Here is an 18,316-nt window from a genome sequence, read left to right as displayed (position 1 = left end):
CCCTTCTTCAGACTCTCTGACTATAATTTCTCACAACAAACTCTCACCGAGTTACAATGACAATGCATGGGCAAGAAGACCTCTATTCCTCTTCACTGTCGGGGGCAGATAGCACATTGGATTAATGTGGCATCCAATTGATGGCGTCACAAAGTTGTTTTCTATCCACATAGAGTCATAGTGTGATACAGTGTGGAAACAGGCCCTTCAGCGCTACTTGCCCACACTGGCCACCAATGTCGCAGCTACACTGGTCCCACCTGCCCGCGTTTGGCCCATATCCCTCCAAACCTGTCCTATCATTGTACACTGCTAAGTAAATCATGTGCTCCAGTCTCTAAATAAACAGCTCCCCTTCCAAGACTGTGATCCTTTGAACTTCAATGGAGATGGACATATCCTCAACTTCCAGTCGCTCCTCGTTGAAACTTCTGGAGAGCTTCTAGAAGATTCCTACCGTTTACTCCTGAAGGTATGTTCAAGCAACGTGTGCAAATCCAACTGAGCTGAAACCCGCAAATGGAAGTGCAGACACGGCTCACTAAACCAATGGAATATTTCTGCATTCTTGTGGATTGTTTAAGCACGTAAATTCTATGCAGGATAGTGGAATGAGGACAAAGTTGGTTTCTTAAGGTGGACCAGGTCTACAGGAGTGTTGAAAACCCGGGACGTTGGACAAATCATTTGGCGCTTCAGTGTTGCTTCAAGTTCAATTATCAACCTAACTTGTGTTTCAGGATGGAGAGCCGATTCACACAGCGATTCGGACAAGGTTGACCGAACTGATGCGATGTTAGATGACTTATACAAATGCTCTCCACCCCTCTCCCCACTTGCTCCATTAAACGTTGGTTAAACAGTTCCACAGTTCACGATGATGCAATAAGAGCTAGATAGAGCTCTTAAGGATAGCGGAGTCAGGGGGTATGGGGAGAAGGCAGGAACGGGTTACTGATTGAGAATGATCAGCCATGATCACATTGAATGGCGGTGCTGGCTCGAAGGGCCGAATGGCCTCCTCCTGCACCTATTGTTTATTGTCTATTGTCTATCCCTCTTGTGATCACACCATCCCCAGCCAACAATCACCCTATCAGGGAGCCTCTCTGCCTGATGTCATCTGTTGCCAAGCCCTGATCTGTTTTGGCATTTTCTTGCTTCCAGTCCCCCTGCCCCCTCCCATACCCCCCCCCCCACCCCCCACTATAATCAGCCTAAAGAAGGGTCCTGACCCGAAACGTCACCTCTCCATTTTCTCCAGAGGTGCTGCCTGACCAGCTGAGTTACTCCAGCACTTAGAGTCTATCTGTTGACTGAACTGATACCTGAAATTGGGAGGGAGGTTAATAAGGAAAGGAAGGAGGGCCTAGGCTTGTGTCTGCTGGGGTTTTGCAGAGGAAACTTTGATCGAGACATGTGGGTTTCCTCCGGGTGCTCCGGTTTGCTCCACACATGTGGAGGTACCTAATCAGGTTCCTATTATATCTCCCCCCCCCCCCACCATAAACCTATGTCCTCTGATTCTCGATTCCCCTTCTCTGGGTAAGAGACTCTGCATTTACCCGATCTATTCCTCTCATGATTTTATTATCCTATTATGGCAGCAACTAAGAATTTAATTCTTCTGTTGATGGCACACATCACAATTAATAACTCTTGACTCTTGGAATGGTGCTTTTACTCATTCACGGGATGTAAACATCACTGACAATGCCAGGATTTATCGCTCAACTATGGAAGAAATTAAGAGTCAACGAGAGTTTAAAGTCTGCGGGCCTCTTTGGCCAAGGAGGCTGAGGATCCATCCCTGAACAACACTGATGTACTACCTGGGTTTTAATGGCAGCTGCCCGTGTCTCGGTTACTGTTACTGAGAACTGCTAATTTTTGTAGAAAAAACCCCCCTTCAGATTCATTTGTTCAGAAGTGACAGGAGCAGAATTAGGCCATTTGGCCCATCAAGTCTACTCCGCCAATCAATCATGGCTGATCGATCTAACCCCATTCCCCTGCCTTCTCCCCGAAACCCCTGACACCCGTACTAATCAAAAGTCTATCTATCTCTGCCGTAAAAAATATCCATTGACTTGGCCTCCACAGCCGTCTGTGTTGAATTATTCTAATGTAAATTCCCCAGGTGCTCATTCATGCATCTGGATCGTTACTTTAAGTTGCATGTTACTGAACCAACGCACTGCTTTATCCCTGTAAAGCGGGGGTAGTGAAGAACGTAGAGGGAGCTTTGCTAATGGAACAACCCCCTGCCAAATTTACTAGCAGGAGGTAGTGAAGGTTGGGGACTGGTGGGTGGGTGTGTGTCCGGTAACACAGGAGGTGAACGCTGCAGGGAATAAATACATTCAAGAATTAATTCAAAGGAAGGTTAGAGCAAGGAAAGTTTATTCAGCCTGTTGAGACTCAATTAATCTCGCATAACACCATCCAGCTGTTTCTTTCAACAATCCAGATGTTACGCCCTCTGGGAGACTGGTGTAAACATTTATTATCCGCTGTGTTGAATAACTATTTTGGACTAGGTAAGATCTGGTGCTTGGGTAAGTATGGAACACAGCTTTAGGGATTAAAAAAAATTACATTCACGTTTTATCGTATTATCTCAAGAAAATGAAACAGCCTCACGTGGACGAGTAAATTTAATTGACCTCTTCATTGGAAATGTAAATTTGCAAATGTTCAATGTCCTAAAAATATGCCAGTCAGGGTTTATGTTTAAATACAATATAATCTTTATAATGGGAGAACATAGCCATTGATTGATTGATTAATTGATCATGGAAACAGGCCCTTCGGCCCACCGAATCCACGCCGACCATTGGTCACCCGTTCAGACTAGTTCTATGTTATCCCACCTTCTCATCCACTCATTACACATTAATATACAGAGGACAATTGATCCGTAAACCCGCATGTCTTTGGGACATGGGAGGAAACTGGAGCACCCAGAGGAAACCCACGCAGTCAAAGGGAGAATGTGCAAACTCCACGTACACAGCACCTGAGGTCAGGTTTGAACCCAGGTCTCTGGCGCTGTGAGGTAGTAGTTCTATCACCGTGCCACCATTCTTCATTCATTTTACTTTGACCAAACGTCACTGAAAGTACAAGATTGTGGTGGGTAGTGGACTTCTGTTGACAACGAATGCCTGCCTTACCTGAGTTCCATGTAACCCCTCACGAGGGCGAGGGAAATGAAGTCTTTGCCCTTTTTCTGCCCATTGTACAAAAGTAATCCATTTAGGTCGGACGTACGGAATTCCAGACTGATACGCACTGTGTAGTAAGCCTTCATCGTCTTGAACGCCAAGTAAGATTTGCCACCAAACTCGGGTAGATAGTACACGATCGCTGCTCACAATAAAAACAACAACTTAGCAGAGTGCAAGTACAAGCAGGGAGCGTCTTTTCTGAACGAAAGTACATTCATACAAAAACTTACAATAATTTGATGAACTAGTAATATTACTCTGACAACAATAGAACTAGTGTGATTGGTTTAACAATGGGTTGGTTAACTAGTTAACTAGCAACATCAAAATCAACAATAGAGTCAAAGAGTGATACAGCTTGGAAACAGGCCCTTTGGCCCAACTTGCCCACACCGGCAAAACATGTCCCAGCTACACTCGTCCCACTTGCCCGCCTTTCGTCTATATCCCTCCAAAACTATCCTATCCATATACAATCTACCACTAAATATGAATACACAGGAGATACCAATATTCTTATGTCGGAAGAAGTGTCCCGACCCGAAACATCATCTAACCATGTTCTCCAGAGATGCTGCCTGACCCATTGTGATTCAGCGATGTGCATTCCAATGAAAAATTAAAAGTAATAGTAAAGTATGGCACTTAAAGTGACAAGGATTTTATTTGTCTGAGAACATCTATTTTTTTTACAGTAATGTAGAATTATCAAGTTGAATAAATATATTCAGCTATTCTATACTCTAACTTGCAAAAAGAATGTAAAAGAGTTTTAGAGTCATTATTATTATATGGAAGGAGGGAAAATCCTAGGCTGTCCAACCTCTCCCGAAGGCTCAGGCCCTTGATTCCTGGCAACATCCTCTAAATCTTCTCTGCACTCTTTCCAGCTTAATTACATCTTTCCTATAACTCCGTGACCTGCGTGGGTTTTCTCCGAGATCTTCGGTTTCCTCCCACACTCCAAAGAAGTACAGGTTTGTAGGTTAATTGGCTTGGCAAATGTAAAAAATTGTCCCTGGTGGGTGTTGGATAGTGTTAGTGTGTGCGGGGATCGCTGGGCGGCGCGGACCCGGTGGGCCGAAGGGCCTGCTTCTGCGCTGTATCTCTAAATCTAAAAAATAACCAGAAGAACAAAACTGAACACACTACTCCAAATATGGCCTCACCAATGTCCAGTCCAACTGTAACATGACCTGCCATCTTCTATCCTCTGAGATCATCCCTCAGGCTCCTGCGCTCCAAGGAATATAGTCCTAGCCTGCCCAACCTCTCCCTATAGTTCAAGCCCTTGAGTTCTGGCAACATCCTTGTAAATCCTCTTTTTAGCTCAATGACATCCTTCCTAGAGGGTGTCGGAAGGAACTGCAGATGTTGGTTTAAACCGAAGATAGACACAAAAAGCTGGAGTAACTCAGCGGGTCAGACAGCATCTCTGGAGAAAAGGAATAGGCGATGTTTAGGGTTGAGTCAACCCAAAACGTCACCTATTCCTTTTCTCCAGAGGTGCTGTCCGATCCACTGAGTTACTCCAGCTGTTTGTGTCGATCTGCTTCCAACAGCTTGGCAGGGCGACCGATACTGAACGCAACATTCCAAATGTCTTTAGTTCTTTTGTTTTCATGCATTAATTAAAACCCGGAGGCCATTCACACCTTCACACTTCCTTATGTAGCTATCTCCCTCCCCCCTGATGTTGCCTCGACCTGAAACGCCACCCATTCATCCCTTCTCTCCAGAGATGCTGCCCGTCCCGCTGAGTTACTCCAGGCATTCTGTGTCTATCTTTTGGTTTAAACCGGCCTCTGCAGTTCCTTCCTGCGCCATTCTCTCGTCCTTACTTCGTTCACACACGGCTCCTCCTTTGCCGGCTGGGCAGCTGCACGTATACTCCTTCCCGTTATCTTCACAGGTGCCGCCGTGGAGACATGGCTGGGAGTCGCAAGGCTTGGGGGGCTTGGCCTCGGCCTTTATGGAGTAGGGGGGCCTCCTGGTGGTGGCGGGTCTCGGGGTGGTGGAGGGCCACCTCTCGTGCGGGAGTGTTTTTGGCCGTCGGGTGGTGGCGGGAGGGGGTCGTCTGGTCAGGGCCGGCGGCAGTGTGGCCAGAGCGGTCGCCGTGGTTACGGGCATGGTGGTGGCAGCGGTGGTGGTGCTGGTCGTTGTAAACAGAACTGGGGCCCAATCTGCAGCGGAAAACCCACACAACTCGCGGTTACTGAACATAATTGCAATTCCACACATCCATCATTCCAACAACTCTCACTCACAAATTACCTTCACTGTAGGCAAGTGTTTCAACGTGCTTCACGGTAACCTGATCAGCTGAAAAAATCATATCCACACAAAATCATATAATCAAAAAAACATATCCACACAACCTAATGGAAGGAATGTATGTAGCAAGTCAGATCTGGGCATTGCAACAAATGACTGGATTCAAATTCTTACATCTTCCATTTGCACAGAGTTTGTACGTTCTCCTTGTGATTGCGTGGGTATTCTCCGGGTGCTCTGATTTCCGCCCACACTCCAAAAGACTTACAGGTTTGTAGGTTAATTGGCTTCGATAAAATTGAAAATCATAGTGTAGGATAGTGCTAGTGCACAGGGTGATGGCGGGCCGATGGGCCGAAGGGCCTGTTTGTGAGCTGCATTTCCAAAGTCTAAAATCTGGAGGCCACATTATTCATTGGGCAGCACAGTGGAGCAGAGGGTGGATGGAGGACCAGTCATTTATCGCAGGTGTGAAGAGGTGTGTTCAATAGTCCAATGGTTCTTTATTGTCACTTTATGCCACTGCACAGTTAAATTCTTGCAACCTGTCGCCATATTTTAACGGCATTTACAAAAGATAATGAAACAGTCCATCGTCCAAAGACTGGAGCGTCCCCCGATCAAGGTAGTTGTTACGATTTGGAAGGGAACTAAGTGAATGCACGCTCCGATCTCCATGGGGGATGGACCCAGGCAGTCAATCCCTTCCGGCATTCCTTTAAGTAACACAGACATCCGCGGCTTGTGAAATCACTCTCCCTACATGAGTGGACCCAGTCCTATCTGGGTGCTGCACCCTCAAGAGATTTGTCATCACCAGATGCCCAGACTGTGTTGATCCCCGCTGCACTAATCCAGGGGTGCCCGTCTACAAGGAGGATGCAGAGCCAAGATGGAACACTCTAAAAGTACCATTAGCAAATTTGCAGATGATACTAAGCTGGGGGGTAGTGTGAATTGTGAGGAAGATGCAATAAGGCTGCAGGGTGACTTGGACAGGTTGTGTGAGTGGGCGGATACATGGCAGATGCAGTTTAATGTAGATAAGTGTGAGGTTATTCACTTTGGAAGTAAGAATAGAAAGGCAGATTATTATCTGAATGGTGTCAAGTTAGGAAGAGGGGATGTTCAACGAGATCTGGGTGTCCTAGTGCATCAGTCACTGAAAGGAAGCATGCAGGTACAGCAGGCAGTGAAGAAAGCCAATGGAATGTTGGCCTTCGTAACAAGAGGAGTTGAGTATAGGAGCAAAGAGGTCCTTCTACAGTTGTACCGGGCCCTGGTGAGACCGCACCTGGAGTACTGTGTGCAGTTTTGGTCTCCAAATTTGAGGAAGGATATTCTTGCTATTGAGGGCGTGCAGCGTAGGTTCACTAGGTTGATTCCCGGAATGGCGGGACTGTCGTATGTTGAAAGGCTGGAGCAATTAGGCTTGTATACACTGGAATTTAGAAGGATGAGAGGGGATCTTATTGAAACGTATAAGATAATTAGGGGATTGGACACATTAGAGGCAGGAAACATATTCCCAATGTTGGGGGAGTCCAGAACAAGGGGCCACAGTTTAAGAATAAGGGGTAGGCCATTTAGAACGGAGATGAGGAAGAACCTTTTCAGTCAGAGAGTGGTGAAGGTGTGGAATTCTCTGCCTCAGAAGGCAGTGGAGGCCAGTTCGTTGGATGCTTTCAAGAGAGAGCTGGATAGAGCTCTTAAGGATAGCGGAGTGAGGGGGATTGGGGAGAAGGCAGGAACGGGGTACTGATTGAGAGTGATCAGCCATGATCGCATTGAATGGCGGTGCTGGCTCGAAGGGCTGAATGGCCTACTTCTGCACCTATTGTCTATTGTCTAAAGGGAGAGACCAGGCACTTCATTAAATCCACTTGTGTGGCACCTCGGCACTGGGCAAGGGGACTTCCAGGATACCCGCTGGGGGACTCGGCATGGGGGGGGGGGGCTATGAGGGAGGAGGAGGGTGGGGGGGGGAGAACAAAGGTGAACCTGGCGCGGGATACTTTGTAACTTTGTCAGCGCCTTTTATGTGGTGACTCTTTGCATACACACCCACAGAAAGCCGTGGAGGTCAAGTCAATGGATATTTTTAAAGCAGAGATAGATATATTCTTGATTAATACGGGTGTCAGGGTTTGTGGGGGGGAGGCAGGAGAATTGGGCTAGGAGGGAGAGATAGATCAGCCATGATTGAATGGCAGAGTAGACTTGGTGGGCCGAATGGCCTCATTCTGCTCCTTTCACTTATAACCTTATGACCATACATTGGGTGTGCAAAACAATGAATATCACTGACTTGCTACATGTGAAAATAAAGTATGAAGTATCATTCATATCTAATGCTGAAGGGCTTCAAGGCGGGTATTCTTTCTGCAGGACTGAGTGGTGTTGGAACTAAGTTTTAATATCTAGTTATTTCAAGTGGGCATTTGCAAACTCGGAGTTTTGCACACACATTGGACAGTAGACCACAGCAGTTTGTCAGTCCACCACTAGAGGGTGGCATGGGTGACTCTTTCAGTCTGCCCTGTCCAGCCGCCAATCCTTGACTTTTGAGAGAACTTTAAACAAATAGATGCAGTGGACAGCTGGGAGCGGCTGGAGTGGTGTTTCCCATTCTAATAACACATGGAGCGTCTGCACAATAGCACAATGAACTTGTGCATGAAGGAACAGCAGATGCTGGTTTGGACCAACGACAGATACAAGATGCTGGAATGACTCAGCAGGTCAATACTGGATTCACCTATTCCTTTTCTCCAGAGATGCTGCCTGCCCCCCGGGTGAGTTACTCCAGCATTTTGTGTCCGTCTTCAGCACAATGAACTTGTCACACGCAGAGCGTGGAGTGAGATATTCTGAGGAAGGGTCTCGACCCGAAACGTCACCCACCCATTCCTTCTCTCCGGAGATGCTGCCTGACCCGCTGACTTACTCCAGAATCTGTCTAAGGTATTTATTCACAAAATGCTGGAGTAACTCAGCAGGTCAGGCAGCATCTCAGGAGAGAAGGAATGGGCGACGTTTCGGGTCGAGACCCTTCTTCAGACTGATGTCAGGAGGGCGGGACAAAGGAAGGAATAGGTGGAGACAGGAAGATAGAGGGAGAACTGGGAAGGAGGAGGGGAAGAGAGGGACAGAGGAACTATCTAAAGTTAGAGAAGTCAATGTTCATATCACTGAGCTGCAAGCCGCCCAGGCGAACTATGAGGTGGTGTTCCTCCAATTTCCGGTGGGACTCACTATGGCACTGGAGGAGGCCCATGACAGAAAGGTCAGACTGGGAATGAGAGGGGGAGTTGAAGTGCTCAGCCACCGGGAGATCAGATTGGTTAATGCTGACTGAGTGAAGGTGTTGAGCGAAGCGATCGCAGAGCCTGCGCTTGGTTTCGCCGATGTAAATAAGTTGACATCTGGAGCAGCGGATGCAATGGATGAGGTTGGAGGAGGTGTAAGTGAACCTCTGTCTCATCTGGAAAGATTGTTTGGGTCCTTGGATGGAGTTGAGGGGGGAGGTAAAGGGACAGGTGTTGCATCTCGTGCGGTTGCAGGGGAAAGTGCCCGGGGATGGGGTGGTTTGGGTAGGAAGGGATGAGTGGACCAGGGAGTTACGGAGGGAATGGTCTCTGCGGAACGCAGAAAGGGGAGAGGATGGGAAGATATGGCCAGTGGTGGGGTCCCGTTGTAGGTGACGGAAATGTTGGCGGATGATTTGTTGGATACGCTGGCTGATGGGGTGGAAGGTGAGAACGAGGGGGATTCTGTCCTTGTTGCGAGTGGGGGGAGGGGGAACAAGAGCGGAAAAGGGGAAGCCCCGTTTCCTGAAGAATGAGGACATCTCTGATGCCCTAGTGTGAAACACCTCATCCCGGGCGCAGATGCGGTGTAGACGGAGGAATTGGGAGTAGGGGATAGACTTTTTGCAGGAGACCGGGTGGGAAGAAGTGTAGTCCAGATAGCTGTGCGAGTCAGTGGGTTTATAGTAGATGTTAGTCACTAGTCTGTCTCCTGTGATGGAGATGGTGAGGTCCAGAAACGGGAGGGAGATGTCGGAGATAGTCCAGGTATATTCAAGGGCAGGATGGAAATTGGAAGTGAAGTCTGTCTTTGGTTTAAACCAGCATAGATCTGCCGTTCCATCCTACACAAGTGAGATAGGCTGCTGATTAGAGATATTAACCAACCAGTGAGCTGTGATACTGAGGTCTGATGCATGGAACGCTCGGTGGAGTATCCATTTAAAACATCATGATTAAAGGAAAGGTTGCAAATCCTTTTACATGGCACGTAACAGACAGATCAACAGAAAAGAAACATTATCACAGTCGACAAGTTAATTTCCAATTCATTATGAAATAATTCGTATTCATTACCTGTAAAGAAGATTAATTCTGCGGTGATTAATCCGTTATATTTTTCTTTATTATGTATTGTGTTTGCAGACCTGTTATGCTGCTGCAAGTGAGACCTTCTTGCTCCATTACCAGTATATACGACAATTAAATCGTTTTAGAGATATAGCGTGGAAACAGGCCCTTTGGCCGTCGAGTCTGCACTGACTAGTGATCATCTGCACACTAGTTCTATCCAACACACAAGGGGATATTTGCAGAAGCCAATTAACCTACAAACCTGCACGTCTTTGGAATGTGGGAGGAATCTGGAGCACCCAGGGAGAACGTATAAACTCCACATTGGCAGCACCCGTAGTCAGCATTTTAGGTTAATTGGCTTCAGTAAAACTGTAAAACCGTCCCTAGTGTGTGTGATAAAGCTAGTGTTGGATCGCTGGTCTGCGCAGACTTGGTAGGCCGAAAGGGCCTATTTTTAATCTCTAAACGAAACTAAATGAACAAAAAGGAAGGAGCTTTAAAGGGGATCTGAAACGTAAGTCTTCTACCCAGAGTGTGGTTGATCTCTGAAATGCGGTGCTGGAAATTGATGTTTTTAAGAAACATTTAGACAGACACGAGTAGGCAAGGTAGAGTAGGGGGCAAATGACATCAGTGTGGATGGATAAAAAGCTCAGTGTGGGTCCGGTGGGCTGAAGAGTCCATTCCTGGCTATGGAGGCCATTAATGGATATCTTTACGGCATAGATAGATAGATTCTTGATTAGTATGTGTGTCAGGGGTTACGGGAAGTAGGCAGGAGAATGGGGTTAAGAGTGAAAAATAGATCAGCCATGATTGAACGGTGGAGTACACGATGGGCCGAATGGCCTAATTCTGCTCCTATCGCTCATGAGCTTATGAACGTCTGTACAAACCTCTGTCTCTATGAGAACAGAAAGCAATTTACCAAAGTTGACGATCTTGATATTTTCCTGTTCCGGTTTCTTCACAACAATAGATTTCTTCTTGGACTGCTTCACTTGTTGAAGCAAAGCTCTTTGCACATCACGGGAAGTGTAGGTTGTTCCTGAAAAGATTACAAAACAGAGAACTCACAGTGCAATTTCAAAGCTCAGTGAAGAAGAATGCAGCCGCAGTAAACCAATCTCGCTGTTGTGTTCGAGGTGGACTTGGGTGAGAGGTTAGCACTCACTTGGATCAAAATGGACTTCAATAATGGTCCGCAAAGAGTTATTGGGGCCCAGGCTGCGTACACGGACGCTCTTGAAATCCTTCTTGACATTCGAGTTCCCCAGGAGTTCATTCAGCTGGATGAGGTTGAGATTGTGGAACACATGGTTAAACGATCAGTTGCTAGAAGCAACACAAACTCGGCTGAAAACAAACATGATTCATCACACTTGTCAGAAATAACCAACGACTCTACTGTGCAAGGTTCCCAATTATAAACTTTGTGAGCCTTGCCTTCGAGCCGTGCAGTGGAGGATGTCATGTCCAATTTAAAGGACACATGGACAGATGCATGGAGAGGAATGATTTAGAGGGGTATGGGCCAAACACAGGGAAATGTGACTACCTTAGACGGGGCATCTTAGTTGGCATGGACAGGTTGTTCCGAGGGGCCTGTTTCCAAGCTATATGACTCCATGACCCTATCATTGTTTCCTGTATCAGAGGAGATTGGAGGATATTAGCTATAAGGAAAGGTTGGACCAACTTGGATTGTTTTCTCTGGAGCTTCAGAGGGAGAGGGGAGATCTGTTAGAAGTAATTATGAGATACGTTGATAGGATAGACAGTCCGAACCTTTTCCCTCGGATGGAAATGTCAGAGACTAGATGGCCTTGCTTCAAGGTCAGAGGGGCAAGGTTTACAGGAGATGCATGGGGCGAGTTTTTTATTAAACACAGAGAGTGGTGGGTGCCTGGAACATGCTGCCAGAGTGGTGGCTTTTAGATAACCCATGGAATAGTAGGGAATGGCGGGACATGGATCACGTGCAGGAAGGTGACAGGAGATGCAAAGGAATTTCTTTAGTCAGCGGGTGGTGAATCTGTGGAATTCATCGCCACAGACAGCTGTGGAGGCCAAGTCAATGGATACTTTTAAGCCGGAGGTGGACAAATTCTTGATCAGCCATGATTGAATGGCGGAGTAGGCTTGATGGGCCGATTGGCTTAAATTCTGCTCCTGTTATGAACTGTTAGTTTAACTCGGCATCACGTTCGGTATGGACACTGTGGGCCGAAGGGCCTGTTCCTGTGCTGTACTGTTCTATGCTCCCCTGCCTGATATTGCTGCAGATTCGAGGACGTGAATTGGGGTGGGCCCGCCAACTTACAGCACTCTCAATACTTCGGGCAGTTTCACCAAACAGTTCAGATTTTGGGTCATCCATCTCTGGTGTGTAAAAAAGTTCTTGACCTTCAACCTCTTCCAAAATGAGGACTCCCAGGAACACCTCAGTGGCTATTAAATGCAAAGAAAAGAGGGTAAACTGGCATTAATTCACACCCTAATTCACAATGATAAACGCGGTTATATCACCGCCCGACTTGGAGGTGGATGGTTGGTAGTGCCAGTCTCGGGTTAGTAGGATGAGAGTCTTTGAATTAGTAGTTCAGAGGACACTTGGAATTGGTGTAAATGTACGTTTTGGTTGGGTTCTCGCGCATAAATACCAGATGTTACCATAGGTTTTTCTCCAGAGCTCCAAACTATTGAGGTTGGCAAGAAGTTAAGTAGACAAAGAGAAAGAATTATTAGAAAAGAGACAGGTGGAAACGAATTAATAAATTAAACTCCCAGAGCAGTTCACTTTCACATTAAAATTAAAATGCATTTTGCATCAGTGGCAACCACACACTGCATGCTCACATCAGAATGAACACATCCCCTGATTGAGTCAATTCTTTCTAACGGACAAGAATGCCACCATTTGCTTCTGTTTTTGATTGAGAGTTTGGAGGAAGATAAATGTCCAAACCCATTTGTCTGCAGTTAATTCGAAGTTTACAAAATATGATAAACATTTATGTTTCTACTTCCATGCCAGCGTGTATGTGCTGAATCTTTGTCAATTTCAAGCTGACATTTAGGGGTTGTAGATTGCCGAGGTAATTTGGAGAAATAAAAAAATAAAAATTTTGCTCGGGACGCAATTTAAAACTGCAACAACATCTGAATATCATGGGGAAAATATCAGGGATGTCAATCAATGATTGTGCTATACTGTAACACTGCAACATTCTCTCAAATGTGTAAAGTTAACTCAGTCAATTTCTTTTTTAACAAGTGCAGTTAAAAAGACAATGATAAACCTGCACCCCTTGGATTAATTGCGTGCAAAACCCAAAAATTCATCATACGTTCTATGTAAGAATCAATATTTAAGTTGCCAGAGCAGAAGATTTCTGTGTAGAAGCCAGAGTTTAGGCTTTATTGATAAGTGCAGGTATAGGCAAGACAAACTCAACGCATGACAGTGTCACAAACTCCACAGAGGAAACCATCTACAGGCAAATGCTGATGAAATCTGACGTCCACTCCCTGCATTTTTTAAAGGCACTTACGTGGGCAGTTGCTTCCATCACCATCGCTGGATGGTATCTTCCCGTCAGGACAACAGCCATACTCTGTATTGTCACACGTTGATCTTTCTACTGGGACAGGAGTTGGAGTAATGGTCGAGGATTCATTGAAATCTAGAGAATGACAAAAGGTAATCTAAGTCACCTGCAAAGTGCACTTAATCGCCAGACCTTAACTTACATGTCCATCAAGTCAACTAGTGGTCTGCAGGGCGGCCCGGTGGCACAGCGGTAGAATTGCCGCCTTACAATGCTTGTAACTCCGGAGATCCCGGGTCCGATCCCGACAGTAATATCCACCAATGCTGAACGGTAGAGTTGCTGCCTGACAGTGCCAGTAGACCCGGGTTTGACCCTGACTATGGGCGCAGTCTGTACGGAGTTTGTACTTTCTCCCTGTGACGGCGTGGGTTTTCTCCGAGATCTTCGGTTTCCTCTCACACTCCAAAGACGTACGGGTTTGTATATTAATTGGCTTGGTGTAAAATTGTCCCCCGTGTGTGTAGGATAGTGTTAATGTGCGGGGATCGTTGGTCGGTGCGGACTTGGTGGGCCGAAGGGCCTGTTTCCGCGCTGTATCTCTAAACTAAACTAAATGTGAAAGGCCTGGATAGAGTGGATGTGGAGCAGATGAGAAGCCTCTAAATAAAAGGACGTACCTTTAGAAAGGAGATGAGGAAGAATTTCTTTAATCAGAGGGTGGTGAATCTATGGAATTCATTGCCACAGAAGGCTGTGGAGGCCAAGTCAATTATATTTTTAAGGTGGAGATTGATAGATTCTAGATTAGTACGGGTATCAGGGGTTATGGGGGGAAGGCAGGAGAATGGAGTTGAGAGGGAAAGATAGATCAGTCACGATTGAATGGCGGAGTAGACTTGATGGGCTGAATGGCGGAGTAGACTTGATGGGCTGAATGGCCTGATTCTGCTCCTACAACTTATGAACTTATGAACATGAGGGATCTGACATCACACTGAACACAAGTGACAGCCCAGTTATTGTGGGAAATTGCATATGGAGCAAGAAGGGGCAACGTTTAAAGGAGGTGTGACAGAGAGTGGTGGGTACCACCAGGGATGGTGATGGAGGCAGATACGATCGTGGCGTTTCATTTGCTTTTAGATAGGCACTTGGATATGCAGGGGATGGAGGGGTATGGATCCTGTGCAGGCAGATGTGATCAGCTAATCTTGGCATCAAGTTCAGTGCAGACATTGTGGGCTGTACGGGCCTGTTGCTCTGCTGTACTGTTCCATGTTCCAGTTATGTTGTTGATAAAGTGATGTTATAAACCATGACAAGGTCTGATTTACTTGTCTCAGACTTGATTACTTTGTAAAATTAAGAATGAGAGCTGACTTCATTGAATGCTTATGGGGCTTGTCATGGTGGATGCAGGGATAATGTTTCACCTGGCTGCGGTATTTGGATCCCGGGATCACAGTCTCACAGTCAGGGCTCACGCCATTCTGGACAGCGATAATGAGAAACTCCTTCACCCAAGAGACACGCAAACCTTGGAATTCTCTACCCAAGAGGACTGTGGATACCAAAGATACTAGAGGAACAAGATGGACCACTGCATTGAAATCACCTATACTGAAGTGTAGTACGCAAAGGAGCGTAACGTCCGCCATTTTAGTAGGCAAAACCCGCCGTTCGCTATGCCTCTCGTAGTGTGATCAGTGTTCTGGGGGAACAGTATGTGTGATGATACCATTAAAATGCAGAATATATCTCATCTATCAATTCACAGATTTTTGTTCTTTTTCTTTTTAAATGTTTCTGCAAGTTTCTGCCTACTAAAATGGCGCCGTGACGTACTCCGGTTTTTAGGGTCGAGTGGTCTATCTTGTTCCTCTAGTATCTTTGGTGGAAACTGAGTATGCTTTACTTTATTTCACTTTACTTTAGAGTCCAGGCCGACCAGCGATCACCCCATGTACTTGCTCTATCCCGCACACCAGTTACAATTTTACCAAAGCCAATTTACCTACAAACTTGTATGGCTCTGGAGTGTGGGAGCACCCCGAGAAAACCCACTTGGTCATAGGGAGAATGTACAGACTCCGTACAGACAGCACCCATAGTCAGGATGGAACCCAGTCTCTGGCGCTGTAAGGCAGCAACTCTACCGCTGCGCCACTGTGCCGCCCACTAATTCTAGCTTGCGGAGTGTATTTACAGCAAAAACTCGATGCCTTCAACCTTTAATGGTATCAGGGGATATGGATTAGTGCAGGAAAGTGGCTCTGTAGTGAAAGACCGCGATCTCACTGAATGGCACAGGAGGGACAATGGGCAGAATTGGCACCCGTGCTCCTTGGTTTCATGTTATGTTCTCGAGTGTGAGGTTTATGCTGAGGCTGAGATGGCAACTCTGCATTTAGCACAAATCACACAAACGTATTTTTGTCAATAATCTTTAAAGTGGGAAAAAGAAACAACGTGCTGGAGTACTTCGGCGGGTCGGACAGCATCTGTGGAGGGAAGGGACGGGCGACGTTTCAGAGTGGGACTCTCCCTCAGGCTGATTACAGGGAAAAGGCTGCAAAAGAGGTGGGGGCAGGACTAAGCCTGACAAGTGATAGGTGGATACAGGAGAGGGATGGAATAAGGGACAAAGACTGAACCCTCCCACCCATATCTCTCCCTCTGGCTTTGCATTTCATTCCTCCTCTCCTCATCTGATACCACTTTATCATCTTTTCACCTCTAGCCTTTCTTTGTCACTTACACCTCCATTATCCCCTCCCTCCCTCCCTCCCTCCAACCCCCCTTCACCTGTATGCACCTGTTGCTTGCCAGGCTTTATCCCGCTCTCACCTCCCTTTTCCAGCTTTCTCCCCTCCACCCCCCCCCCCCACCCCTTTCCTCCAATCGGTCTGAAGAAGGGTCCCGACCCAAAACGTCATCAGTCAGTTCCCACCACAGATGTTGCCTGATCTGCTGAGTTCTGCCAGAGCTTTGTGTTTTGCTCAAGGTTCCAGATACATAGTTCCTCGTATCTCTGTCTGTGAGGGTGAATTGGTACCGTAACACATTGGCCAAATGCTGGAGTGATAATGGGGAAGGGAACTTCAAACCAAAAAAGCAAGACGAGACAAGTAACTGGAGACACTTAAATGCCGAAGGGTCTCAATGGGTCAGACAGCATCTGGGGTCGGATGTGGATGGATGATGTTTTGGGTCAGGACTGATGGACAAGTCTCAGACTGAGGAAAGGTCCCGACCCGAAACATCGTCCGTCTATTCCCTCTGTAGATGCTATCCGTCCTGCCGAGTTAGGTCACAAGGAATCAGAGTGGAATTAGGCCATTCGGCCCATCAAGCCTACTCCGCCATTCAATCTCTCCCTCCCAACCCCATTCTCCCCACAACCTCTGATACCTGAACTAACCAAGAGTTCATCCAGCACATCGTTTTCTGCTGGGAGAGATAGCTCGTTTCCGAGCATTGCAAATAAATAATGAGGTGTTTGAAATTCACCAGTTTAATCTCCAATTTGGAGCATTTTAAACAAATCAGATTTGGAGTGATTTTTTATGTAGTGCTTGTAAATGAGATAGCATGCCAAAAATATTACCCTGACACCTGATAACCTTCTGTAAAGTCATGAAGTCACCACATGCCAAATGCATCAATTTGCATTCACTCATTTAATTTTCACAACATTGCTAAATTATATTTTATTTCAATCCCCTCGCTGCAAATAAAGAACATGGCACAATTCTAACTGCCAGAGAGACGAACAGATAAACTCGATGTAAGGCATGAATTATTTAATTGCATCTGCCTGCTTGATAAATATTGTACTTAATGAATGTTACATTGCTCATACAATTTGCAGCAAAGCACTTTATTGATTGATTGAATTGATTGAAAGATAATGCATGGAAACAGGCCCTTCGGCTCAACGAGTCCACGCCGACCATCAATCACCCTTTAGCACTAGTTCGACGCTAACCCACTTTTGCATCCACTCCCTACACACTGGGGGGCAATTAACCTACAAACACGCACATCTCTGGGATGTGTCTGCCTCCATGTGCCCATCTAAAAGCCTTTTGAACGTCACTATTGCATTTCATAAGATCATAAGCGATGGGAGCAGAATTAGGCCATTCGGCCCATCAAGTCTACTCCGCCAATCAATCATGGCCGATCTATCTTTCCCTCTCAGCCCCATTCTCCTGCCTTCTCCCCATAACCTCTGACACCCGTTTCCACCACCACCCCTGGCAGCACATTCTGGACACCCACCCCTCTGAGTGTAAAAATATCATGCCCCCTATATCTCCTTTAAACTTTCCCCCCTCTGACTTTAAAGCTGTGCCCTCCAGTCTTTGACATTTCCACTCAGGGAAAAAGGTTCTGCCCTATCTCAGCCTCTCATAATTTCATATAATTCTATCGGGTCTCTCCTCAACCTCCGACGCTCCGGAGAAAACAATCCAAACCTGTCCAACCTCTCCTTGGAGCCTCTAATTCAGGCATCTACCCGGTAAACCTCTTCCGCACCCTCTCCAAAGCCTCTGCATACCATGGAATATGAAGGTACTTTCATTGAGAATCTGCCAACTGGAGTCTCCAGTTCAGTGGGTGGTTGGACAAGAACATCAGGAACAGCGGCAGAGACGGGTTTCATTTCAATCTTGACCTCCAGCACTGCCAGTGTGGAGTGTACACGTTCTCCCCGTGACTTCCCACACCTCAAAGGTGGTCAGCCGGCACATTAATTGGCCACTGCAAATTGAGGCCTGTATGCCGGCGACTGGTTGAATCAAAGTGAATATGTGGAGGATTGGCTACAGGGAAAATTAATGTGAGTCGGCAGAGAATCTACGGGCAA

At 46.5% G+C, this 18,316-nt stretch overlaps 1 protein-coding gene across 10 annotated transcripts in view; it reads right to left on the bottom strand.

The window, feature by feature from the left end:
* agrn (agrin) overlaps nt 1–18,316 on the bottom strand; it is a 519,366-nt gene that overhangs the window by 50,044 nt on the left and 451,006 nt on the right. For all 10 annotated transcript variants that reach the window (XM_078425207.1, XM_078425208.1, XM_078425209.1 and 7 more), the window contains 6 exons: nt 13,444–13,575; nt 12,213–12,340; nt 11,064–11,178; nt 10,818–10,937; nt 5,072–5,413; nt 3,177–3,369 (listed from right to left, as the gene is read on the bottom strand). In XM_078425207.1, coding sequence (XP_078281333.1) covers nt 3,177–3,369; nt 5,072–5,413; nt 10,818–10,937; nt 11,064–11,178; nt 12,213–12,340; nt 13,444–13,575 — 1,030 coding nt within the window. The remainder of the gene's footprint in view (nt 1–3,176; nt 3,370–5,071; nt 5,414–10,817; nt 10,938–11,063; nt 11,179–12,212; nt 12,341–13,443; nt 13,576–18,316) is intronic.

Source organism: Rhinoraja longicauda, chromosome 30, assembly GCF_053455715.1.
Source record: "Rhinoraja longicauda isolate Sanriku21f chromosome 30, sRhiLon1.1, whole genome shotgun sequence".
NCBI lineage: Eukaryota > Metazoa > Chordata > Chondrichthyes > Rajiformes > Arhynchobatidae > Rhinoraja > Rhinoraja longicauda.
This window is presented reverse-complemented; position numbering and strand designations above follow the sequence as displayed.